Raw genomic sequence first — 27,050 nt, forward strand, 5'->3', positions numbered from 1 at the left:
ATTTGTAGCTTATAAACAATATTTTAATGTATATCAAATATTATTTCCAATAGATTTATGAGTAAGGACTGTCTCTACTTACCTCTGTTCTTTCAGTTCTATCCCTGCTATAATATGTAATTTTGGTCATTTTTTTGAGAATTACTTTCTTACAAGGATCATTTATTAATGACAGTGTAGTTAAGATCTTTGATCTGTTTTATGTTTAAAAATATTGTGAAGGTAAGATCTCCCCATATTATTGATATAGATATTAGAACATAGTAGACAGTAGCAAACTTACTGAGTCTCAGTTTTTATTCAGTGGGTCAGAAAAGGATAGCTTTTAGACTCTTGATCTCTTATAAGGTTAGCTACACAAATTGCTGTTAGGAAATAGTCACATTTATTAGAAAACTTTAAAAATTAATATTTTCTTTTCACTGAAGAGGGATGGTGAATGTTCCCATTATAAGGATAAAGTTGATGAAAATGGGGACAGTTTATACCTTATTTCTTCTTCTTTTATAGGTTTTAAAACGACCAGAATATTTTGGGAAGTTTGGTAAAATACATAAAGTTGTCATCAATAATAGCACATCGTATGCAGGCTCACAGGTAACTAATTATAGGGATTTTTGCCTTTCCTCCCTATGATCTGGGCTTGACCTGGGCCGTTCAGAAGGAAAATTTGCTTTCTGTGCTTAGAAAGCTTGAGGGACATGGACTTAAACAGTGTAGTGACCCCTGTTGGTGGGGTGGGGGAATTTTTGGTGCTCATTTGACCCTTGTATGACTTAATAGTAAATTGGTAGTAGTAAGGGGGAAATAGTAAAACAAAGATTTAGTGATGAAGGGGAAGAGTAGTTGAGTCTGTTATCAGGTAATCTGATAATTAGATAATGATTTCTAATTCATAGTATTTTCAGATATTGAAAACTTAATGGAACATCTTTGTTATGCTGGTATTAGCAGATAGAATACTGTTATAGTAATTATTTTTGACAGAACACAATATGACACAGTGTCTTTAGATCTGATTTTTAAAAATCTGCAAATTTCAAAAATTTTTTAACCTTGATGAGCCTGTCAAATGACTTTTTAAAAAAATAAATACCAAGCAAAAGATAATATTTTATTCATATATGCTATAGTCAACTTTAAATCAGATAAAACTCATTAAGTGTGATTGCTCTTACATGGGCTAGTATAGTATTTAATCAAAACTGCTACCACTTCTAATTATTGTCATTACTATTAATAATAGTAGTAGTAAAGGTCTTTAGAATTTCCTAGGTTGTAAGAGAATTTTTTTTTTTTTTAAGTGTTTAATTTGAAACTACTAACAGTGGAATGGGATGTTTTCACTTTAGGGTCCAAGTGCCAGTGCTTATGTAACCTATATCCGGTCAGAAGATGCTCTCAGAGCCATACAGTGTGTCAACAATGTGGTAGTAGATGGCAGAACACTTAAGGTAATACAGTCCTCTTGATATTTTTTTCTTTTAAGGGGGAAGGGATAAGATGTATAAGTTGAGGAGAACCTACCATTTATATATTAAATTTGAAGACGCTTAATTTAACGATTGTGTCTTAAGTATCTTTACCAACCTATGATAACTAATTTGTTAACTGCTGACTTATACAGGGTTCTGTTTTACTAGGTAGGAATAAACACATTCATTATTAGGGGATAATCTTTACAAATCTCCCATTTTTACATATAATTTTGTGAAAATGGAACCATTATTCTTCTCATCAGAAATGGTAATGGTTCTAATTTTTTGTCCTTAAATATTTGGTCATTGATTCAGGTTTCAGCGAAAGGTCCCAACAATGCTTTATGTAAATAGAAGGATGGCATAATTAGAAAAAGGATTTGCCTTCTTATGTGCCTAACCACTCATAATATGGAACAGATTTTTGTCTATCTCCTCTCCTGATATATAGGGAAGAAAATTTGGGTATTCAAGTTCTGGAAACCATAGGTTGAGATAGATATTTTCTTTAGTTCTTCCAAATGAGCATCATCTGTAATAAATCCTACCAGTGGTGGTCCATTTCTGTAGTATTCGCAGCCATACTCCTTGATTTGTCTTGTCTGTGCCTGGTTTTAGGTGAAGTGAAAACACTAAATATGGAAATTTTCATTGTGGTGTCAGTTCATATTTTGAGTCCTCTTTTTGCTTACCCCTTTTCTTCCTGCAGGCATCTCTAGGTACAACAAAATACTGCAGTTACTTCTTAAAGAATATGCAGTGCCCCAAACCCGACTGCATGTATCTACATGAATTGGGGGATGAGGCTGCAAGCTTCACAAAAGAAGAAATGCAGGTAGTAAAGTCATGTGAATTATCAACTTTGTAGAAAAGGGAGTACTTTTTCTTTATAAGCTGTAATTGTAAAAGCAAAAACTCATTTGATTTGATTTTAAAAAAAAAAACAAGTATTACTTTAAAGTAGCATTTTCTAAACAAAATGTTCCAGAGAATGTCAGTTCTGCAGGATATTGTTACAATAAAAATGGGCCTGTGGTCAACTAAATTTGAAAATGTTAGATAAATAAAGAAAAACAGGTTTCTTTGCTGTAGGACTTCTCAAAGTCTTTAATATGCTAATACATGTGTAAGGAGTAGGGGGATGTACAACCAGAACTTAATTGACCAAGGAAAGCACTTTGGGAAATGCTACTTTAAGGGAATGTCAACAAAATGAAAGCTAAGTGGGATACTGTACTTACTAGTTGTTTTGTTGGCCCAATGTCTACTCTTTACAGAGCATGCCAGAAAATAATATTCTATCAAATGATACTGATAAGCTAACATTATTTTTATTACAGTGATTCTCCCAGTGAAAGTGTCCCCTGAATCACTATCCTGTAAAGGATGAATTGAAGGCCTAATATCCTATGTTCTTTTTTACATATCCTCTTCTGTCTCCTTTCAATTTGTAGTATAAACATGCCTTTACAAGTAAAAATATTGACCATACGGCATATTAAATGAGGATTATACCAAAGCACAATGCTGCACTTCCCTATTGTAGATGAGGACTTCAGATTGTTGCTGTGGACTTTTCAGGAATACTTCTCATTTAGAAGGTGGGGGGCATTCATTGCTACCTTTCATTCTCCAGGTCAAACTAGAGAAAGTCTGGTGGGGACTCCTTTAAGAGAATATTGTTAAATAAAATGAAGTATTACCTTTTTTGACTTGGAGCTAGTACAGATTAAATCCCATTATAATAAATGCGCTGGAGTTTCTTGATAGTGTGGTCTTTATGATTCAAAAACAATGTTAAAATAAGGTCTGTCTGATATTTAACAGGGACTTACTGATTTCTTCAGTATATGCTTTTTTGTTTTCTTTTTTGAACGAAATTTAAGATGGAACCATTTCAACTGAATTTTAGCTAGTGGTGAGGGTATACTTTACTGACATGTTCGATTACAATGAAAATTTCTATCAAAGAATATCCAAGGCCCAATTGATCTCATTTAAAAGTTTATTGGCCTGGGTGTGGTGGCTCACACCTATAATTCCAGCACTTCGGGAGGCCAGGGGGGTTGGGGGCAGATTGCTTGAGGCCAAGAGTTCAAGACCAGCCTGGGCAGCACAGTAAGACCCCCATCTCTACAAAAAAGTTTTAAAAATAGCTGGGTGTGGTGGTGTGGGCCTGTAGTCCTAGCTACTCAGGAGGCTGAGGCAGGAGGATCCCTTGAGCCCAGGAGTTCAAGGCTGCAGTGAGCTCTGATCACACCCCTGCACTCCAGCCTGAGTGACAGAGGGAGACCTTGTCTCTAAAAAAAAAAAAAAAAAAAAAAAAAATTAAGTCTTATTGAACAATGAAAGAAAATGTTCAGACAGTCCTTTTGGAACTCATTTGTAATGGGATTTAATCTGTCTTTATGAACTGCCCCTGTAGAGTCATTTTAATATCAGTTTGAACTCTTTGTGGCTAATGAAAGCCATAATAACTCCTGAAGTATTGATTGCAGAAAGCATTTTCAGGGCTTTTCGTGTTTTAAAGATGTAAAATCCACATCTAAATGTATTTTTAAAAATAATTTAAAATTTATTTCATATTGTTGTCCTGAATTCATCCTGCTCTTCTTTACCTGAATTTAAATTACTTTGAAAAGGGATTTCTTTGTTAAAAACACTTCCTCAGTGTGGAAAGGAAATTTGAATAAGTCATATCATGGCAAAAATCAGAAAATCTTTCCTTATTACTTCATAGTTAAGAATTTAGTACCACAGGAAATATTTAAAGGTCCAATTGAAATAGGCAAGTAGCCTCTAAGAACAGGGAATGATGCATTGTGCAGTGTACATGATACAGTTGTACTCAATTAAATGATATTGCCCTCGCTTGTTATTGTTTTTCTTTTGTGTTGATCTGTTCCATTTTGATTTTGCCGTAACATCTATTTAGACCATAATTTAAAAATAATTAACATCCCTGAAGGTAAGTAAAAATACTCTTCCAGTCATGATATGCATTCAAATAGTAAAAAGTTACTCAAAGTAATTAATTTTATTATCATTTATTTTTGTGTATGATTAGCTTCCACAATCTTTGCCTAATTTCTCCCATAACGTTTGTAATGTTGCCTTCTGATACAGCTACCCAATTATAGTAAATGCAGCATTCTCTTGTGTATAGCAGCGGTCCCCAACATTTTTGGCACCCAGGATCAGTTTCATGGAAGACAATTTTTTCACGAAAGGTTGGGGGGGAAATTCATGCGGTGATTTAAGCCATGGGGAGCAGCTGTAAATACAGATGAAGCTTCACTGGATCCTGCCTAGCTCCCTGCCACTCACCCTTGATTGCTTCTTCGTTGCTAGTCTCATGTCTAAATTTAAAGCGTATATGATGGGAGTTGGCAAACTTTTTCTTAAAAAGGACAGTAAATATTTTAGGATTTCTGGGCTGTGTAGTATCTGTCACAACTACTTCACTCTGCCTCTGTTGTAGTACTTCACTCTGCCATTGTAGCAGAATAGCAGCCATAAATAATATGTAAATGAATGGGCATGACTGTGTTCCAATAAAATTTTATTTATGAATACAGGTGACTGGCTATAAATTGTTGACTCTCGGTCTAAAGTTTAAAATACATTTTTATTTTACTCTTGATAACAGAGGAGGAAAGGAGAGAATAAAAACAAATTAATGAAATTTTAGCTTAGTGTCAAGATAATATAGTAAAATTATTCATCTGTGTTAATCTCTGAATTAAAAAGGAGATTGATTGACCGACTGGATTATAGGAGATTTTCAGAAAAACTCAGTAATGACCTGTTAGAAGACTTAATTCTTATATGAAAGATTTGGAAGTAGATTTAAAATGTACCTGTCTGTATAGTTTTGAGCTGGTGAAAATATTCTCTCCTTAATCTCTTTTCTATATGATAAAGAGGTTAATTTATGGAATATATATCATGTGATTTTATTGGAATAATTGTCATTGTTCTGGAAGTTTTGTGACGTCATCTTCACAGGTTTCGCTGACTCCATGAAAATACCTTGTATGCTCTATTTAGGATATATTTAATAATCCAGAAGGTAATTCAGTATTTTATGCCAGCCATTTTGTGAATCCCACTGCAGTTTTAATTTCTTCTTTCATTAGGCGGGTAAACACCAAGAATATGAACAGAAGCTACTTCAAGAATTATATAAATTAAATCCCAATTTTCTTCAGCTGTCTACGGGTTCGGTTGATAAGAATAAGAACAAAGTGACACCACTGCAGAGGTATGATACGTAAGTATTGATATTCATACACTCAGACATCTTACCCTCACATCTGTCAGTCTTTTCTGTATTTTTCAGGCAAAAGCCTATTGATAAAGTCTGCCATTTATGCAGAATTGTTTAGTTATACAGGAAATGTTGAGTGACAATTTCTGGGTTTGAATATTTGCTGCCTACTGCTCCCTGATAATAATTCAGACTAGCCTCTTGATGACTTCAGCTTTTGCAGTGATTTGCAGACTACCTTGATCCCAGGGAACACCCTCCTTCTTAAAAAGGAAGTTAAAGGATGTTGGGTATTAAAAGGCTCTTGTCTCCTAATTGAGGTTTTTTTTTCCTGATAGAATAAGGGGGGGGGAATACTGTAAAAAAGAGAGTGGAGTTATCTAAAGGAAGCATTTTATGTTGGGGACACAAATATTCAAAGATGTCTAGTCCCAAGATTACTAAAGTTATATCCTGTGAGTTAGGAGAGTATTCCATATTCAGAATCTTATTTATCTTAGGGGACAAGTCACCTATTTTCCACCCCCAACATAGTTTTGGGTAGACTATATTGTGTCAATGTTTAAACAAATTTATAGTCTTTAGTACTGAGTCTCATTCTGATAAGGTGATCTTCATATCTTGGATTGTATTTGATTATAGCCTGTCAGAAAATCATGTAATTAAGAAATGTAATAATTTTAGGATTTTACTCTACTCTGAACATTCCATGAGTTTGATTTGTTAGGAATGTTATTCAATTTTTTTTATTGATTAACTTTTATCAAATGAACTTTTAAAAGTAAATAGCTGTAATTAATTTGGATACGTTAACTGTCTTTTTTTTTTTAATTTTAAAGTTAAATTTTTCTAAGTGATGTTTTAATGTCTGGGTGTTAAATATAGCCCAGTGTCTATTTAGTACTAAAAAAATGTAAGAACGGTCTTTCAAATGTAGCTAATAATAAAATAACTACATGGATTTTTGTCTGAGTCCACTTCTTCAAAAAAACATTCTTGTGTTTAAATTTTTGAAGTCCTTGTTTATTCCCTTTGATAATAAATATTATTTAATATTAAAGACTATTTAAATATTTATACACACACATACATACACATGTATGTACATGTGTTTATCTGTGTATAAATAGGCCACAAAGCAAAACATAAAGTGATTGTAAATGATGTGAAATTTGTTTATGTCAAAGCTAAGAATAAAAGCTCAGTCCAAACAGAGATCTTTCTGGTTTGACAAGCTTTGATGTTTTCCTTTGATCTTTTGTACCCATCCTTTTCTAGCCCTGTATATTTATTTTATGATGAACCATATGCTATTACTTATCTCATTGGTTGCCACCTCTTTAGTGCTTGGTATAAGAATGAGGTTATTGTAGTAAACATTTATTTCAGATGCTTTTAACATTTATACACATCATTGTTCTCATTAAAAATGTTGTCATTCTAATTTAAGTCATATTCTGGGTTTATAGCCCCTGGTGATTTCAGAGCAAAATCTAAAATTTAGATTATCTCTTTGAGATAACATTTGTTATTTTCTGAATATAAAAGTAACATGTTTTTATTGAAGGAAATGTGAAAAATTTGTGAAAGTATACAGAAGAAAATAAATATTGTATGTGATCTAAATACCCAGAGCTTTTCACTGAAAATGATTTGTGTTCAGCAGGCCCTGAATAACATCATTTCATTGAATGTTGTTTTGTTACAATGATGAGAAAAAAATTGACTCCCAGCCTGGGTCACTGTTTGGAGTTTGCATGTTCTCCCCATGTCTGTGGGTTCTTTCTGAGTACTCCAGTTTCTTCCCACATCCCAAAGCTATGCATGTTAGGTGAATTGGTGTGTCCAAATTGTCCCAGTGTGAATGAGTGTGGGCATCTGAGTGAGTGCACCCTGTGATGGAATGGCATCCTCTTCAGGGTTGGTTCCTACCTAGCACCCTGAGCTTCTGGGACAGGCTCTGGCCACTGGTGACCTTAAACTGAAATAAGTGGGTTGGAAAATGAATGAATACAAATTATAGTAAAATCAAAATTTTTACATGATAGTTACATAAATGCATGACAGTAAATGATGTGGTATGAAAGTGCTCAGTGAGCCCACCATATTAGTTATTGTTTGTGTTTGAATTGTGTGGTGGCAGAAGGTACTCCTTACAATTTTGACTTTGCAAACATTTGGTTCTTGATTTAACCCACCACTACTACAACCTCTGTCACTCACTGATTAACCAAAAATTGGGTAATTATCTTTCTTTTTATTAATCTTTCTTAAATGTATGTATAGCTCACATTTATTTCAGTTTTAATGTTAGAAGTGTTTGGGGTCTTTATTTAAAAGTTTGGTGATGTTTATGTGATCAGAAATACACTGTAGGAACATAACCCTTCTTTACGTAAATTAGCCTGTGGTAAAATTGGCTTCATTCTATCTCGTTTTGCTTAAAGGTGTAGTTTCTAAGAACCTATCGATGACGTTAAATAAGGACTTACTGTATTTCTCTTTGCATTTTGTATTTCGTTGGTCCTACCCAAGAGATAAGTTTTTTTACTTCTTCAGGGTAAGTTGAAAATTAAACTTCCCTTGTGAAAAAAGATACTCAAAAGAAGGATTCCATTTTCTTATTTCTTGGCATTCCTAGATAGTATCAGTTTTACAGGAAGAATTGCAAAAAGCAAAGTTCGGAACCTTATAGACTGAGATACAACTTAAAATGTAGTTTTCTCTTATTTTAAATTAAGCCAACGTAGAAATCTTAAGAGTACCATCGTTACTAATCTTCACTGATAAGCATATTTGTTAGTAAGTGAAATTTTCTGTAATATGTCTTATTCCTCTCTCAATGAGCAGAAAATTCCAAAAAGGAACATGGCATTTGTTCCCTCACCATTGTTATTAATTTGAGAGTATTATCAGTCATATTGAGTTTTGAGCTATAGATGTGCTATTTTTTAATATGAGTAAGTTGCTTTGAAATGATGAATACACAAAATGTGAGTGGGAAGTGAGGAAGCCATGCAATAGTGATGCTTAAGGACTGGATATTTTATGATTTTTAAGTTTGGGGCTTTGAAATACCTTCACTAAATTAAGACACTATATATGTACCAACTAAAAACTGTGAAAGGAACAGGAGCTGGGTGGGCTACTGTGCCCAGGACAGTGAGCAGACCTAGTTACAAGAATTATGGAGTATGCAGATCACTCAATATAAGTGGTTATGACATGATATTGTGGCTCAGACAAACCACCATTAAGGAAATGGAGATGTTCAGCTTTAGACGTAGGTGGAAGGGGGATTGAACAAAAATTTGGTGTCTTCTTTGTTTATTTACTCTCCTTATTAGTTCCTGTTTGGTATATATTGTTATTTTACTAAAGGCAAGAAAACTAAGTTTCAGAGAGTTTAAATAATTTACCAGCATCCCACAAAAATAAGTGATAGACTTGATTTTGATCAAAGTCTCTGTTACCATAAAGCCCAAGCTCATTCTCCCCCTCTGCCATAGCTTAGTCTAGAAGATGTAAAATTCTGATGAGCAACTCACAGGAAAACCTCTTTAACATTAATCAAATTAATTCAGTTAAATGAAACCAAGCCATAACTATATATAGTTTGACTTTGAAAATCTCTAGTTCTTGAGGCTTAATATTGCAGGATAAATATAGTGGATGGACTGTAAATTCCTAGGAATTGATGGTTTTTTAAGCAAAAGTTTCCCTAAACCACAGATTGGTGGCAGTAGTAGATTGGCTAAAGAAATGATGAAAGGAAATTTATACAGAAATTTATTAATTTTTATTACATCGAGAGGAAGTGTACATCTTTGAAAAAAATACTGCTATATTCTTCCTGAAAGTCAAGTATAAGCTCTGACATACTTGAAGATGGAGTCAAAATACCTTATTAATTCAGCAGAATATGAATGGTCACTGCATGAATCCTGTTCTCATACCCTGGCATTATTTGGTAAACCCCTGAGATTTAGAAAAAGTATGGTCCCTTGAGCAGAGCTTGTTAAATCATGGCTAGGCCTCAGGATTTCTTTGAACTCTGAAATTTTAGGTAAAATTTTATATTTGTACACGTTTTTCTTGAAAGAGGATCCATGACCTAAAAATAGTTATCAGTTATTGGTATAGATGGTGCTGCTCTGCTGATTCCTATAGGTAGGTTAGAGGTGAATTCAGGAGTGGCCAAAAGCAGTGATTCTCAAAGTATGGATAAGTGCCATGAAAGGTGGCCTATGTTTTGTAAAATTGATCTCCAGAAAAATATCCCATCTTTTATTATGGGTAAATGATTTATTTATATTTCCCCACTTTTAGCTTTGCAAAAAACTAAGGCTATTTACGAGTAAACTAAGTGGGTGAGTTAAGGTTTGCTAAAATTTTATGTTTACATTAAAATTAGTGGATTATTAGATTATTTTGAGATTATATCCTAAAATCTTATTTCTCTTAAGTTTTCTTCTCATGTTGTGTTTGGATATATACAGTTACTATACATGTGTATATACAGTGGAAAACTAGTATGTGTGCTGGGGTATCTTGCCCCACCTAAGTAGAATAGTCAAAAAAGAAGTTAAAGCTACTGGTGTAAAGTATTTATTCTAGAGAGTGGGGTGGGATGAGTGTGGGAAGAGGGACAGTTAGAGATAGGGTTGTTTGTGCCCTTGTTTCCTAGAATAGAAGAAAGGCACATCAAACAAGCAGTTGCGTGTTTAAATTCAACTTAAATATATAGTATTAGGTTGGTGCAAAAGTAATTGTGCTTTTAGCATTGTTGAAATTTGCCATTTGATATTGGAATACATTCTTAAGTATGGTTATGTTGTAAGTCATTTTCATGCACATTTCTCGCTTTATGTTTTTTTGCTAATGACTTATTACTTGCTGTTGATTTTATATTTATTTTAGACTATGGAAATGATGTTAGACAAAAAGCAAATTCAAGCGATTTTCTTATGCGAATTCAAAATGGGTCGTAAAGCAGTGGAGACAACTCACAACATCAGCAACACATTTGGCCCAGGAACTGTTAGTGAACCTACAGTGCGGTGTTGGTTCAAGAAGTTTTTCAAAGGAGACAAGAGCCTTGAAGATGAGAAGCGCAGTAGCCGGCCATCGGAAGTTGACGATGACCAATTGAGAGCAATCATTGATCCTCTTAAAACTACATGAGAAGTTGTCAAGAACTCAACTTTGACCATTCTGTGGTTCGGCATTTGAAGCAAATTGGAAAGGTGAAAAAGCTCAATAAGTGGGTGCCTCCTGAGCTGACCAAAAATCAAAAAAATTGTCATTTTGAGGTGTCATCTCTTAACTCTACGCAATAACAACAAACCATTTCTCTATGGGATTGTGATGTGCTACAAAAAGTGGGTTTTTTAGCACAACCAGCAACAACCAGCTCAGTGGTTGGACCAAGAAGCGGCTCCAAAGCACTTCCCAAAGCAAACTTGCTCCAAAAAAGGTCACAGTCACTGTTCAGTGGTCTGCTGCCGGTTGGATCCACTACAGCTTTCTGAATCCCAACAAAACTGTTATATCTGAGAAGTATGCTCAGCAAATCAATGAGATACACTGAAAACTGCAACGCCTGCAGCTGGCATTGGTCAACAGAAAGGGCCCAATTCTCCATGACAACACCCGACCACACGTCGCACAACCAGTGCTTCAGAAGTTGAACGAATTGGGCTACGAAGTTTTGCCTCATCCGCCATATTCACCTGACCTCTCGCCAACCGACTACCACTTCGTCAAGCATCTCCACAACTTTTTGTGGGGAAAATGCTTCCACAACTAGCAGGTTGCAGAAAATGCTTTCCAAGAGTTTGTCGAATCCTGAAGCATGGATTTTTATGCTACAGGAATAAACAAACATTTCTTGTTGGCAAAAAATGTGCTGATTGTAATGGTTCCTATTTTGATTAATAAAGGTGATTTTGAGCCTAGATATCTAGGTGACTTAAAATTCATGGTCCGAAACCTTCAATTACTTTTGCACCAACCTATTATCTTTTTCAAGATCAAATTTATTTCTGTAATACAAAATTAAAATGAATAAATGAATATTTGCTGTTTTTGAAAGGTTTGCTACATTCTGTGGTATATTTAGGATGATAGATGTCCATCTTTCACCTTTAACATTAAAAATAACTAATTTTTTGTACTTACTAGTAGTTAATCAAAACGTTTGTTTTCATTCATGTTAAGTAGGCCTTAGAGTTATGAGAAAATTCCAATTAAAATCATACGTGCTCAACTACAATCATTTCAGGTTTATTGAGGCATTTTTTTCCTTGCCCTTTTTATAGCTAATTATGCCATTTAAGATGTGGCCATATTTTAGTAGCAGAATGATACTTTAAATGTTACTGTCTATTTGAAGCCTATATCAAATGAAATATATTCTGTAGAGGCAAATTTTACCTGTTAATAACAAATATATTTATTGTGTTAGCAAATATTTAAGTATATCTCAGAGTTATGTAGGACTCTGGTGACCAGGAAAAATTAAAATTAATTCTTCTAAATGAATATGGGAATATTTAATTTAGAAGCAAAGTAAGTATGTACTTGTGCATATAATAACATGATGGTGAAATTTCTGTCCTTAAGTTAATTTGTCTTGTTTTCAAATGTGACTAAAAATTAATACAATCACTTTGACTATTTTTGTTTTAAACTTGATAAACAAGGGAGACAGACTTCAGCATTTTTTTGGCCCACCCCTACTTCCTGAAAATGATTTTTTTTTTTTTATCCTTCTACTATGTAATGGTCTTATGTTGCAAATTTTAAAAAGCAGCCATGAGAATATTTGGCATCACCACTAAGGAAGTAGTAAGTAAAAGGAAGTAAAATTCAAGCACTGTCTTTGGGGCAAGTTAGAAGAGAGCAAAACTTGGCTGACCATCTGAAGATCCAAACTGAGACCCTGCTGTGTCATTGACTACCTTTTTGCAGAGAGTTTTGAATTTGGTTTATCTATAAAGTATTTAATTTTAATGATTCCTTCTAGCTGTGAAATCTAATAATCTGAGAGACTTTGAGGAGACTTTTGATGCCTTTTTACTTTGTTTCTCCTCACTTCCTCTGTTAAAGTGATCATCAGATACCAGATGTTTCAGTTCAGACTAATTGAATCAGAATCTTTAGGGATGGAGTCTGAATATATACTTCAATATATGTATTTATACTTATATATTTATTTTTTATTAATAAAAGCTCCGTAGTACTTGATTCCAACTGGTTGGGTTAATTTAAAAACATTTATTCCTAAGAAATCTATAATTTCACCATAGATTTCAGAACTGTTTAGGACTGGAACTTTAAAAAAGTTAATGAGACCTGTTTATATGAGAATATATGTTAATGAATTTTTACCTACGGGGATTTACACACACAACATTGCCTTCTAGAGATAACATCCCGATTGTGTTACAAGACCTAATATGTATTAGTGCTTCTCCCATTTTTAATCTGGTGATTTTCAATCAACTACATGGTGTTTATGGACTTCAGTGTCTTGATTTCTTTCTGTCAACATTATGACTGTTTTCAGTGTTTGAACTATAGGCATAGGTAGTCTTCCAACTCTTAGCCTTTTCAAAGATGGTTGTCAACCTTTGTTTTTGCTTCTCTCATTCTTTAGTTCAGATTATACTATCTGCTTTTCTTTGCTTCTATCCTTGAGAACTAAATTGGTATCTTCAACTTTTCAGAGACCTAGAGTTTTTTCCCTCACTAGGCAGCTTCTGCCCCACTGCGTTGTACTGCAGAAATAGTTTTTAAAAATCTTTCCCATTGAAAATGGAATGAACAAGCCCTTTGCTTCAAAATGCAATTTTTTTAGTGTTGCAAAAAGAGGTTGATTTAAGGAATCCCATAGGGTTTGGGGTTTTGTTTTTGTTTTAATTTGTTTTTAAATGAAAAAACCCTATGCAATATGTCTTAGTACACCCAGCCTGCTTACATCTGATATCATTAGGACCTGGAAATTCTTGTCCAGATAATAGAATGTATGTGTCTCACTCTTCTTTGGTAAATGTGGTATTTATTACTAGTAAAGTTTGTTTTCCTTTTCTCAGCAGTTACCTTCATGGCATGATAATGGGTGCGTGAATGTTGAAAGTAAAACAAATTTATTAATATGGACCACACCTTAAGCAAACAGCTTGCTGAGGAAAGAGGTTCTACATTTGATGCTAGTGGAGTTGTGAGAACTCTGACCTGTTGGTAGTAGTCTAGGGATGTATCTTTTTTGTCCAGCCATTAGAGATCTAAGGAGTTCATGGTCATTGGAATTTTTAAATATACTTTTTCTTTCTGTTGAAGTTATACATGTATTTGCAGGGACTCTCCCATATTTCTTTTCTGCTTTTCCACTGATAGTTGCACTTATAATATCAGGTTTGACTATGACATAATTGATTTTTTAATTTAATTATTAAAATATTAATAAATTGAGACAAATATACTAAAACTGAGTGGAACATGAGTATACTGGTATGTTGCCATAATTCTTATTTTTCAGCAGCTATTTTTGAATTGTTGACACAATTAGCATCTTCGATAAAACTTTCACAGATAAAGCATATGGTGTTATGAATCGGGGCTTAAAAAACTGCAATTGGGGTGTTGGACAAGATGATGTAAATTATTCTAATCAGTTGTAATCCAGAAACATCCTTAAGATTTATTCTCTATGTAATAACATTCTTATATATTGCTCTGGACCTTAGCAAGACTGACCTCACTTATACTGAAAATTTTTATTTAGTGCTCTTTAATGGTTGTGTCTGGGAAGGTGAACCAAGATCTAGACACTAAAATTTTTCCTTTGTAATATCTTGCTTTCATCCTTTTGTTTCTGTTACCACCTCTTGCTCTCAACTTGAAGCCCTTATTCTTATATTATAAGAATAGTGGAAGTTTATTTTAAAATTATCTCTATTATGTTCCAGTCTGTACTTTGTGCCACCACCAAATTAATCTTTCTGGAACTCTGCTTGATTTCTGTGCTCAGAAATTTTCCATTGGTCTCTGGAGTCTGGCCTCTGTCTACCTTTCTATCCTTACCTTCCCATTTTTATTCCATCCATACTATTTCTTAGCTATATTAATTCCGTAACTCTGTCCTACCCTGTATGTGACCTTTTGACCCTTGATACAGGTACCGTTCCTGTCTTTAATGCTGCCCCTTTCCCTTTTTTCTTTCCTTCTCCTAATGTATAAATCTTTTTAAGGACCTACTTAAATTTGAACTCCCCTAGGAAACTTTCCCTAATTGCCTCACTTGTGGTAGCTTCAGTTTATTCTGAAGATTTGTGGCATTTTTTTGTTTAAACAGTTCATTCAATAGCAGACACTACCTGATATTTGTTTGGTGTGCACCTGTCTTGTCTCCCCAAATATCTCTAAACTTAGTGTGCTCAGAACTGTATCTTAAAATAATTTGCGTTACCCACATTACTTTATATTCATTGATTCATTGATATTTTATGGATAATGAGAAGGTGCTCTTCAAGTAAACTTCACATCTGTTTGCTAGAATCAAGAGTCTCTGGCAATATCTCTGTAGAAGATACACCTGGGATTCAGATTGGGTACTAGCCATTGTTAAATTTTTTTAGAGCAATTAAACATAGTACCAGTAAGTTATCTGTTTGAAAGGTGACTTCATATATATTTCCAGAGAATAAAATAATTTTGAGAAATTTGGAATTTTAATTCTTTTTCCTGTAATATTGTATCAGAGCAACACATTTGAGGTAATATTAATAACACAGGCATGTGCCGCGTAACGACATTTCTGTCAATGGTTGACTGCGTATGTGATGGTGGTCCCACAAGAGTATAAATACCATATGTTTACTGTACCTTCCTATGTTTAGATATACAAATGCTTACTTACCATTGTGTTATAGTTGCCTACAATATTCAGTACAGTAACATGTTGTACAGGTTTGCAGCCTAGGAACAATAGGCTATACCATCTAGGTTTATGTAAGTACACTCTGATGTTTGCGTATAACAAAATCACCTAGTGGCACATTTCTCAGAACGTATTCCATCATTAAGCAACACGTGGCTGTACTTATTTTTTGTTTGTGTGGTGAGTTAAAGTTAGTTATAGAAATGATGTCACTAGGTCAGAGTTGCATTGCTTATAAAGATTTTATTTTTTCTTTAAGTCAGATGAGCTAAAATGGACTTGGAGTAAGCAATGCTGTCTTACTGTTCCATGGTGCTGCATTTTCTCCATATGGAAATAAAACATTAATATTTTTGTTTGAGTCAAATTTGCACAGAAGTGTGTTTCATTTGTCTAATTTGTGTGTGTGTGTATATGTATTTCAATATGTATACACTTGTCTAGGGTTATGGTTAGTATATAGAAGTATTAAATTTATTGCTCTTAAAAACCTGTAGAGAACATTTCAATAACTTTTGTGCCCTCTGTCAAACACCTAGAAAAATGGGTCATTACTTTTTCAGAAACTATAATGGGGAATGTGTTTATCACCTGTGCAAAACCAAGTGATGGACTAGACTTTTGGTCTATTAATTGGAATAGTATCTGTTGTAAGCAGTAGTTTTTTTCCCATAAACTATTATTTCACCCATTGTTTTTGGAGAATCTAATTAGAATGTAAGTTCCTCAATGGTAGGGATCTTAATCTTATACAGGTTGAAAATCTCATCTGAAATGCTTGGGATCAGAAGTGTTTAGGATGTTGGATTTTTTCAGATTTTGAGATATTTGCATTGTACTTACCAGTTGAGTGAGCATCCCAAATCTGAAAATTGGATATCCCAAATGCTCCATTGGGCATTTTCTTTGACTGTCAGTCACATCAGTACACGAAAAGTTTCGAATTTTTGAGCAGTTCAGGTTTCGGATTTTCAGATTTGAAATCTGAAATACTTTGTGTCCTCGACATTTAACCTAGTGTTTTACTTCACAGTACTTCAATAAACATTTATTAAGATGGTAAAATGTTTTATTTTTCTGGCTTTTAAGGAGTTTGTTTTTATTTTAGAAGAATGACTGTATTCTGATTTTATTCGATTTGTTTTCTTTTTACAGCCCCATTGACAAACCTTCAGATTCTCTCAGTATAGGGAATGGTGATAATTCCCAGCAGGTAAGATTTGGATACAGTATCACTTGATTTTTCTGCCATACTCACAAAACAGGGTATTCTTTGTAAGTGTATTTTTGTGAAAAATATTTTAAATACTGACACAATTTAAAAACACTTTTGAGGGACTTGTTTATTAAGTGTATTATGATTAGCCTTCTTTTCTTCCACACACTGTATAGATTAATACTTTCTTGATGACTCAGAATTATCATTATGACCGTATATTATTGTACTGTATGGTAATACATCAGTATCCTTAGAGTCTGCTAATGTTACTAGTCTTTTTGACTCTACACCAAATGGCCCCAGGCTAGCATGCCTTTTGAGTTCTTGCTTTTAAAAGTTATATTCCTACTACACATTCCCCTTGTTCCTTGCTGCCAGCTTTCATTTTCTATTTCATTCAATATACTTGCCTATAACAGTTTTCCCCCCTTAGTTTCTCCCAAATGACTATCAGCTTTGAATGATAAACCAGATAAGTTGTTCAAAGTTGTATCCACTGTGAAACTGAGGTGCTGACCATTAGAGCATGGTTTGCATTGTCTTGTCTTATTGTCCAGGGAGCTTTTTTCCTGCTACTTTTTCACTGCTTAAGTTTCTGTGTATCTTACATTGGTAAAATAAATGTAATTCTAATCTCTTCCATAAAGAATGACCAGATCCCCACAGTATTTGTGAATAACTTCTTCGAGATCTAAAATAGGGTACCTTTCCAAACTTTTTTGCTCAGAAATTTCATAAAAGAATTTGAAAATCTTCATATCCCCTTGTATATTTTAGGTTCACATTAAAATTTTTTCATAAGTTAAAAGTAGGTATTCCAACATATTATAAATATTGGTAATTTTAAATGAAAGTGCTACATTGCCTTTTAAATAAGAAATTGAATGTTTTGATACTCCATCATAATATTTTGATCATAATCATGTTTTGTTACTCCATCCATTTTTTAAAATACACAAGCTTCAACAGTCAGAAATTTTACATCATTTCTTTTTTTCTGTGAACTCATTTTTCTATTTCTATTGCCATCATAGAGTTTTTCTTGATGTAATATAGTTTTTGCTTGAAAAGCATACATTTCTCTCAAAAATAGGCATTTAAATTTCTGAATGAAATAAAAATGTTTTGCTGTCACAGGCTTTAAATGCCAATTTTTCTCTTCTGAAATTTTATTAGTATTGAGCTGATCTGAACAACTTATACAAGTGTAAATTTTTATAAAAACCATTAAACATAAATATTGAAATTAGAAATTCATCTCCTAATGAGACAGATAGGGCCATTTTAAAATTAGTTTTTATATATCCCTAGGTGAATATTACATAGTGGTAAAATGAGACAAGTTTCAGCAGCAATCTAGCTATATTTTTCTTTTTTTTATGATATAAGTATTGAGATATTTTGTTCATATAAATAAGTAGATGGAAGAAGGAGGAGTATTGTATCAGTATCACTCAAATTTTTGAATTCCTTCTGTATTAAATACCTAAGAATCATATATAAAGACTTTTTTTTTTTTTTTTAAGACAGTCTCACTCTATTGCCCTGGGGTAGAGTGCAGTGGTGTCATCATAGCTCACTTGCAACCTCAAACTCCTGGGCTCAAGTGATCCTCCTGCCTCAGCCTCCTAAGTAGCTGGGACTACAGGCATGTGCCTCAACACCCTGCTAATTTTTCTATTTTCAGTAGAGATGGGGTCTCATTCTTGCTTAGGCTGGTCTCAAACTCCTGAGCTCAAGCAGTCTTCCCACCTGGCTTCCCAGAGTGCTAGGATTACAGGCATGAACCACTGCACTCTGCCAAGACTACTTATAAAATTATTTTTTAAGGATGTGTCTTGTAACAGCTTAATCTCTTTCTTCAATTTTGTTGAAAACTAAAATATTGGGAATCACCTAGTTTGCAAAACAGTCTAGTCATTAGAGTCAGTTACTCTCTTATCACTAATCCAAATATTTCTAATAATTTGTATTTGGTCCCTGGAAAGTTTTCATTCTTGAGCAAAATACTATAGCGAAATCTCAGAAAATGAGAAATAATTCTTTTCTTTGTGAAAAAGGAGACTTGTTTACTCTTTTCAGCTGGATTAATTTCTAAAAAGAGTACATATGTAAGTTAATGATTTAATTGATATTCTGAAACTCCATGCTTTCATTAAAAAGTCTTCAAGTACCCTGTTTTGAAGACAACCACTATTCTAATCCATTTAATTGCAGACCTTTTAAATTGTGGTTTGTTAAAATGTATAAACATGTATTGATTTTTTTTTTCTTTTTGATTCAGATATCTAACAGTGATACGCCCTCACCACCACCTGGTTTATCAAAATCCAATCCAGTCATCCCCATCAGTTCATCCAATCACAGTGCACGGTCTCCTTTTGAAGGAGCAGTAACAGAGTCTCAGTCGTTATTCTCAGACAATTTTCGCCATCCCAACCCTATCCCAAGTGGGCTTCCTCCTTTCCCCAGCTCCCCACAGACTTCTAGTGACTGGCCTACAGCACCAGAACCACAGAGCCTCTTCACATCAGGTATATGATACTACTATCGAGTACTAATCTTGACATATTGTTGATAGACTGACAAGACTGATATGAAATGAAACCCATTGGTAAATATGTTTTTATCCTTTTTCTCTCCACTCCCTTTTTATAAAAATATAAACATTTAAACCACACAGAATTAGATGGTTAGATAAATTGTTATATGACCTAGAAATTAATGTGTTAAAAAGATTCCTCCAGAAATCAAGGGTAATTTATTTCCCAGTAATAAAAACATTATTCTTCTGGGAATTATTGAGGACTTACATTTTTAATCAGATTTGTATTTGTATAGTTAAATTTAAGATTTTTTTCCCTCCAACTGACAAAGAGGTAATTTATTTAATAGTAACAGCTGTGTTTTGGCATTTTTGAGCCATTTCCATGTATATTCATTCTAAATTCTCTTATTAATGTGAAAGATAGCATAAAAGTAACAATAACTGTACAGATTTATATAGATAGTTTATTAAATTATATTTTTTCTTAGTGGTATATGAAGCATATATTCAAAATTATTTATACTTTGATAAGTACATTTTTAAAAATAAACTTTACTAATTAAAATCTGTTAGATTATTTCATTTAAATGACTTATACTAGTTTGATTATCAATGGTTAAGAATATAATTTGGGTATCAAGTACATTTTTCCCCTTGATGGGCAAAATCAGTCTGTATCATTCAGTTTTTGAAGTTAGTAACTTAAGTATGAAATCACTGCTAGAAGTATATAAAGCCTTTTGTAATTACGTGATCTTAATGTGTTAAGAAGTCATACAGATTTTGCGCGCACTTGATTTTATCCTGTAATATGACATGTTTAACTTTCACTAGTGTGGATACTCATTAAGTTTGAAAGTGAACTATGTAATTGATATTCATCACTATTTTTCTTCCCAACAGAAACAATCCCAGTATCGTCCTCTACAGACTGGCAAGCAGCATTTGGCTTTGGTTCTTCTAAACAACCAGAGGATGACTTGGGTTTTGATCCCTTTGATGTCACTCGAAAAGCCTTAGCAGACCTGATTGAGAAGGAACTGTCCGTCCAAGACCAACCTTCCCTTTCACCCACATCTCTTCAGAACTCCTCTTCACACACTACAACCGCCAAAGGTCCAGGCTCTGGATTCCTGCATCCTGCTGCACCTACAAATGCCAACTCTCTCAATAGTACCTTTTCAGTCTTGCCACAGAGGTTCCCTCAATTTCAGCAGCACCGAGCGGTTTATAATTCATTCAGTTTTCCAGGCCAGGCAGCCCGCTATCCTTGGATGGCCTTTCCACGCAATAGCATCATGCACTTGAACCACACAGCAAACCCCACCTCAAATAGTAATTTCTTGGACTTGAATCTCCCGCCACAGCACAACACAGGTCTGGGAGGGATCCCTATAGCAGGTAGGTTCATTTAAAGCCTTTGAGAATTTGTGAATAACTCATGCTTTCAGGTTGTTGGGTGGATAGGGAGGGAACTATTGAATAACAAAGATTACTTATTATTAGTCTTGGAAATTTCAAAGTCTATATCGTAATCTAAAAAATACTTAATTGGATAAATGCCTTGTAATATTGAGCTTTATAAGGATGGTGGAGTATTATACCTAGTAATTGTTAATAGGATATTTACCAGACTTTCATATGGTATATAAATGCAAAAAGAAAAAATGGTCTTTGAAATTATGATGCTGTTAAGTCCAACACCATGGTAAAAATTCAGATTTTACATTCTAAAAGTAAAGTGGTTAAAAAAATTTTTTTAATTGATAATTAATGAGAGCATGAGGGATAAAGCCACTCTCTAACTACTTTTGGCAATTACTTATTTTGACTGAAACACACATACACACACATCAAAACTGTGCTTATATATTAATATTTAATATTTGAGAACTCTGGTTATTAATGTTTCATATAGCATATCATATGTTACAGACATATCCTTCTGTGAAAAAGAAATTATTCAAGGAAAGGTATTTTCCCATTTGTCATGTTTTTATTTCTGGGGAAAAATATTAGGTATATATAAGGTAATATAAATTTGATGCCAGAATACAAATACTTCTGGTTTTGTACTGCTACCCTTGAAGGTTTCAGAACTTTTGGGTTTTAATATTCTGTATAATATTTTTTAGATGAAGTATCTTCTATATCTGAGGAAGTCATTCTTGTTAATAGTATTCTTATTTAATTTGGGCTTTAGAGATGATGTGGAAAGAAACAAGTTTTTTTCCTCTCATGATTCTCTCAAGGAGAACAGAATAGTTCCTCACTCTGTTAGAATAGTTCCTTGCATAATTCATATAATCTATTTTTATCCCTGTCATGGTATTTAAGGTATGGCATGGCACAGTGTTATTATAATAGTGTGTTATTACCAACAAGATGTTCATTCTCTTGTTTTTAGTAAAGTTGATAGATGAATTTAGAAAAATCCATCAAAATTCTTAGCCTCTATTCCGATTGGGACTAACAACATTTCATGTTCTAGACAAGTAGCTAGATTAAGAAAGTATAGTTTGTAGCTATTGACATAGTGAAGTTAACAGTTGTTACAGTGAAGATAATTTACATAAGCTTGTTAGTGCCTAATGTAATGATTTGCACATTGATGATACAATATTTGGTCATTTAACTTTAGTAGTTTGTAGGCAATCCAGAGTGACGTTTTTAAGTCCTCTCATCTCCATGTTATTCACTTGTGAAATAATGTGTTCAGTTCCTAGTCCTTTTTTATTTCTTTCATTCAAGATAGCATCTTAGAAAGTAATTCTATTTTGTTTTGCTTTGTTTTAATCATTTAGAAGTGTGGCATTTTAATAACTAGTACTGTATCTCATAACTGATTATAACATTAAAAGTTAAAGTTAAGTTCCCAGAAATAAAGTATTAAACCAATTACAGTGAATACTTGGGTTCCTATTTGCCCTACAATAAACTAGGCTATATGAGGGATATAAAAGAAGCATAAAATATGGGTACTGTTTTCAGGTACTTTGTAGTATAGTTGAAGAGATAAAATTAAAATCATATATGAAAGTGGTAACTATTTGTGTGATACTGGAATCTGAGAGACATCAATGTAGCCTATCATTGTTGGGGAGGCTTCATCATAGAAGAAGTAGGAATTGATCTACTATGGTGTCTTAGATTTGGATTAGCAGCAGGGGAAGAGAAAGGCCTTTTATGTTGATGGAAACCTCCTGAATAAAGGCATAGAGGCAAGAATTAGTATGTCCTTACATTAAGAAGCAATACAACTGCCTTCTGTAACAGGAGGTGCTTCTTAGATTGTATAGATAAAACGGATGAGAAGATGAGGAGCTCTGACGAGACAAGACAGCGTGGACTTGATATGATAGGAAGTAGGATGCCTTTGTGGGACTCTAGTTCTTAGTTGTCTTCATTTTGTACTTTTATTTGACTTACTACATGACCATCTTTGATAAATTATCTCTTCTTCCAATTGCATAATCTATTGTCCCTTAGCACTGAAGAGCAGTTTTAACCCAAATATTTCAAGCCAGTAGATATTCTGGAAACGCCACACTGGTAATGAGAAATCTCTGATTTGTGAGTGTGGTTGTCCTCATGTTAGTAATTTGAAATCTTCATCTAAAGTAGATACTTTATGAAAAAAAATGTAGCATTAAATATGTCCCTATCTTTGTGGGTTTTGTTTTGTTTTTAATTTTACCATATACTCAACCATAGAGCATTAAAAACTTTTTTTCCAGAGATGCTAAAAATTAAGTCACCAGCTTTAAGTTCTAAATCATTGTTGTATTTGGTGGAGAGTGGGGAGAGTTTACTTCACATTTTCAGTTTTTGTCTATGCAGACTTGTTTGGTGTTTAAATGGTGACTTGTGGCTAAGCTTATGATTAGATTATTTTTAAGGCTCTGGTGACTGGAGAAACTTTAGTTTTAATGTACCAAAATATTTAAAATTGTTATCAAGAGTCACACCAAAATCCTCTCATGGCTTATAAATATTTGGCATGTACCTCAGAAAACTGAATGTGCCAAACCTTAGGGCAGAATAGTTGTATAATTGTAGCCAGATAATTCAGGATTTTCAGTAATTATTAGAAATGACAGAAAGTAAAAATCTAGAAAACTATATACATCTTAATGTGTCTAATTTTAAGCAACTTAATACCTAGGTGATACCTGCCTACACTGAAGTGGTAACTTAGTTATACTTGAGTTGAGCTATTGAAAGGGGTTCAACTTTGTGTCCTCCAGCAATTATTCTGGTACCTTCTACAGGATACCTGTTCATTAAATGCTTACTGTTTCTGTGGGACCTGCTACTTTTAAACTAATACTACCGTGGGAAAGGCATGTGTTTTTATTCTTTAGCTATGTAGAGCAAAATAGGGTTCCTGACCTGTAGGAGCAAATCAGAGGTGGCAGTCACTTACATATCATACATTTACAGCTTTCATTTATTATATATTTGTACTTAAATTCTTATTTTTGGTTTGTTTCAGTTAATTATTAAAGATTGATATATCTGAAACCTATCATGGGAAGAACAGTTGCCAGAGGTTTAATAGAAATGCAGCTTCCCTTTCCTTTGTCTGATTAAAAACATTTTTGAGTTTAAAATTAGTTATTTCCTTAATTAGGTGAAATCTTTTTAGCAGCATTTTTGGGCTTCACATTTGGTTTGCTAAGTTTAGAAGAATTTTTCAAATGAATATTCTTGGGAAAATTTGATTAGTGGGCAGTTATAGTAAGTCCATTCATTCTTTTTTTATTATTAGAACCATACACCTTTGTTATAAAAAGTGACGTATCTTATCCTAAAAAGCGACTTACGCAATTCCTTCATTTTAGGAATGGTAAAACTGTGTTCCAGAAAGCTTACATAATTTGTTACAGGTCACATATTCAATTAATAGTGGAATTAGAATAAGAATCCAGATCCTAAATTCAATAACGGAAAAGTTTTTACACTACAACAATGATACTCTCCCTCATAAATGAAGCTCACTGGCATGTGTTTTAACTTGGCTTTCTTCCCGTGGTAATTGATTTTGCTCTCACACACTTGCAAGTCCCTTTTTATCAACGGTATCTATTCATGAGACAAATTGGCCCAGCTCAGAGATATGTGGCCTATAGTTACAAAATAGAATGGACTTTATTAACTTCAATCTCTTGCTTAGTCTTCATTAGTATCATGTTCTCACCAAGAACTCTAGGCTAAAATTTGCTTCACAGTCTCATTGCTATGTACTTGGGGTTTATAAGCATCTTTGCCAATTTGCTGAAAAACTATGAAATAACCTGTTCTATGGATTGAAAAACTCCTTTTCTACACTTTGTCAGTTATCTTTTCAAATGTAATTTTGCAGATTTGTTTTTCAAAGAACTCTTTGCCAAGTTGTTTTTATTCCATAATTATAAAAATTATTTGGAAAACAAATAATAGTAGGTCTAAGTCTGTAAGCATTGTTGTTTCAAGATACCTTGAAAAATATTTGAAACTGTTTAGGATTGGATTTTTTTCATGTTTTTATTAATTCAGATTTTATTTATGAGAGGGCATTTTTCTTTAAATTGTCTTTGTTTCTATATTAACTATTTTATCAGTGACTTGATTGAATTTTGAGTCACGTGTGAAACAAGTCACTTGTAGTCAAATAATAATCAATTATAATTAGGAGAACTGATATCATTTCTGTATAGTTCTCTGACCTAGAAGTAGTCATCTCACTTTCAGTCAATTGGATCATTATATTGTTAGTATTGTACTATTTTCCAGTTACTTCAGAAGTTCACATTGAATTTTCAGATTAGCTATGTCAATTTACTAAAGTTAATTTTTTACTAAGTTAATTTACTAAGTTAATATTTATATCTGTTATTTCATGTTTTTTAATACTACTTTGAAACACAGATTTATAATTTTCCTCTTTTTAAGAATCAGTTTTTTAATTCTGTAAATCAAGTTTTAATTTTTTCACAAAATATTATTTACCCTTAGGAGTATCTATATTTATAAGGGGTCCAATTGGCTTGGAAAAGAATGGCTTTCCTGGTCTTTTTTTTTTTTTTTGTAGTATACTTATAATCTAAATCTATTATATTTGTTCTTACCTTTGACAAAATTAAGGGTGTGTTTAGAGTATAACTACTTTCTAGGTACTTGATAAACTTATATTTTAAAATTCATGTCTTGTTTCACACCCAGATTCCATACATTAAGCATGTATTTTATATATGTATCAGTATTCCAAATATTGAGATCATTTTTAAAGGGACTGTTAACAAATCTAGTCACCCATAACTAGACCATGACTGACTTTTCCACAGGGGAAGAAGAGGTGAAGGTTTCGACCATGCCACTGTCAGCCTCTTCCCATTCATTACAACAAGGACAGCAGCCTACAAGTCTCCACACTACTGTGGCCTGACAACAGAACTGAGAGGAGAGGATTAGACTCTGGGGTGCTTGCATGGGCAACCGGATTTTTGCATGATTCCTTTCTGATTTTGCTTTTAATGTATACACCCAAAAGAGCCAATATAAACGTTCCTCATGCCTACAGTTAGCGTGTTACCTCATAGTTGCTGGAGTATTTCTTCATTAGGCCTTTAACATAATTTATTAGTATAATAATTTTGGCATTGTTTCTCATGAGTGATACTATTTTGAACTCATACAAATAAACTTGTAGTGCTAATTAAGATCCCAGATGAGATTAGCTAGAATTGTTCTTATTTTGGCTCTATTATTGAAAATATACAAAGGTAATCGTAGTTCCTTGTTTTCTGATATGTGAAAAAATGGTAATATCCTAATCTACTCCTGAAAATTTTGAAAATTAAGAAGATAATGTCTATTGCATTCTTTGAATACTTAAGAAAGAATACATATAACATAAAATTGGTGGTGTCATTTAATGCTCAAAAGGATGTTGTCAGCAATTGTTTTTAGTTGTCTAGATTTATATCTTATATTATGCATTACATCTGTAGAAATTGTTTTGTTCTCTCTCATTTGCACATTTGCACTTTCTTTTGAATGGTTGTTAATTATACATAGATGGTTAAAAGATAATTATTATATTATAGCTTAAATGCAATATAATCTCTTTTCTAATGCACTGCCTAGTATACCAGGAAATGCCTCAAAAACAGAATTTCAACTTATAGTTGACTTATCAGAAACTTGAATATAGGGTAAACATTGTATGTGAGAAGCAACCATAGCAGTGTTTAACATTTTTATTGAACAAACAGTAATTCTGTGGGATATCTGTTTGGAAATTTCATTGATTAATAATGAAAATGTGATAATAAGACGATATTATAAGTACCTGACCAGAATGAGACTAAGAAGAGAAGAGAGTGGGTGTCTTCTAAAATTAGGCCACCTACGTTGTAATAGATAACCTTAGTGAATCAAGAGAATGGTAGAGTACTTTATTAGGATATAATGTGAAGTGATGTTTTTGATAATACAGAATTTCTTGAAATAGTTTTAAAACTGATAATAAAAGAAAGAAACTGAACTCAGTCCTGACCAGTGGACAAAAGCTGATTCAGAAAACATGACCATATTCTGCCTAAATGAAG

The 27,050-nt window shown here is 33.3% G+C and overlaps 1 protein-coding gene across 6 annotated transcripts in view; it reads left to right on the forward strand.

Annotated features, from left to right (window-relative positions):
• CNOT4 (CCR4-NOT transcription complex subunit 4) overlaps nucleotides 1–27,050 on the forward strand; it is a 122,581-nt gene that overhangs the window by 68,934 nt on the left and 26,597 nt on the right. For 2 of the 6 annotated variants that reach the window (XM_045565339.1, XM_045565341.1), the window contains exons 4-10: nucleotides 511–597; nucleotides 1,353–1,454; nucleotides 2,188–2,313; nucleotides 5,618–5,751; nucleotides 16,847–16,904; nucleotides 19,195–19,444; nucleotides 20,362–20,859. In XM_045565339.1, coding sequence (XP_045421295.1) covers nucleotides 511–597; nucleotides 1,353–1,454; nucleotides 2,188–2,313; nucleotides 5,618–5,751; nucleotides 16,847–16,904; nucleotides 19,195–19,444; nucleotides 20,362–20,859 — 1,255 coding nt within the window. Of the gene's footprint in view, nucleotides 1–510; nucleotides 598–1,352; nucleotides 1,455–2,187; nucleotides 2,314–5,617; nucleotides 5,752–16,846; nucleotides 16,905–19,194; nucleotides 19,445–20,361; nucleotides 20,860–25,784; nucleotides 27,016–27,050 lie in introns of those variants that run through there. The other 4 variants (XM_045565340.1, XM_045565342.1, XM_045565343.1 and 1 more) reach the window with 3 other exon arrangements.

Source organism: Lemur catta, chromosome 11, assembly GCF_020740605.2.
Source record: "Lemur catta isolate mLemCat1 chromosome 11, mLemCat1.pri, whole genome shotgun sequence".
Taxonomy (NCBI): domain Eukaryota; kingdom Metazoa; phylum Chordata; class Mammalia; order Primates; family Lemuridae; genus Lemur; species Lemur catta.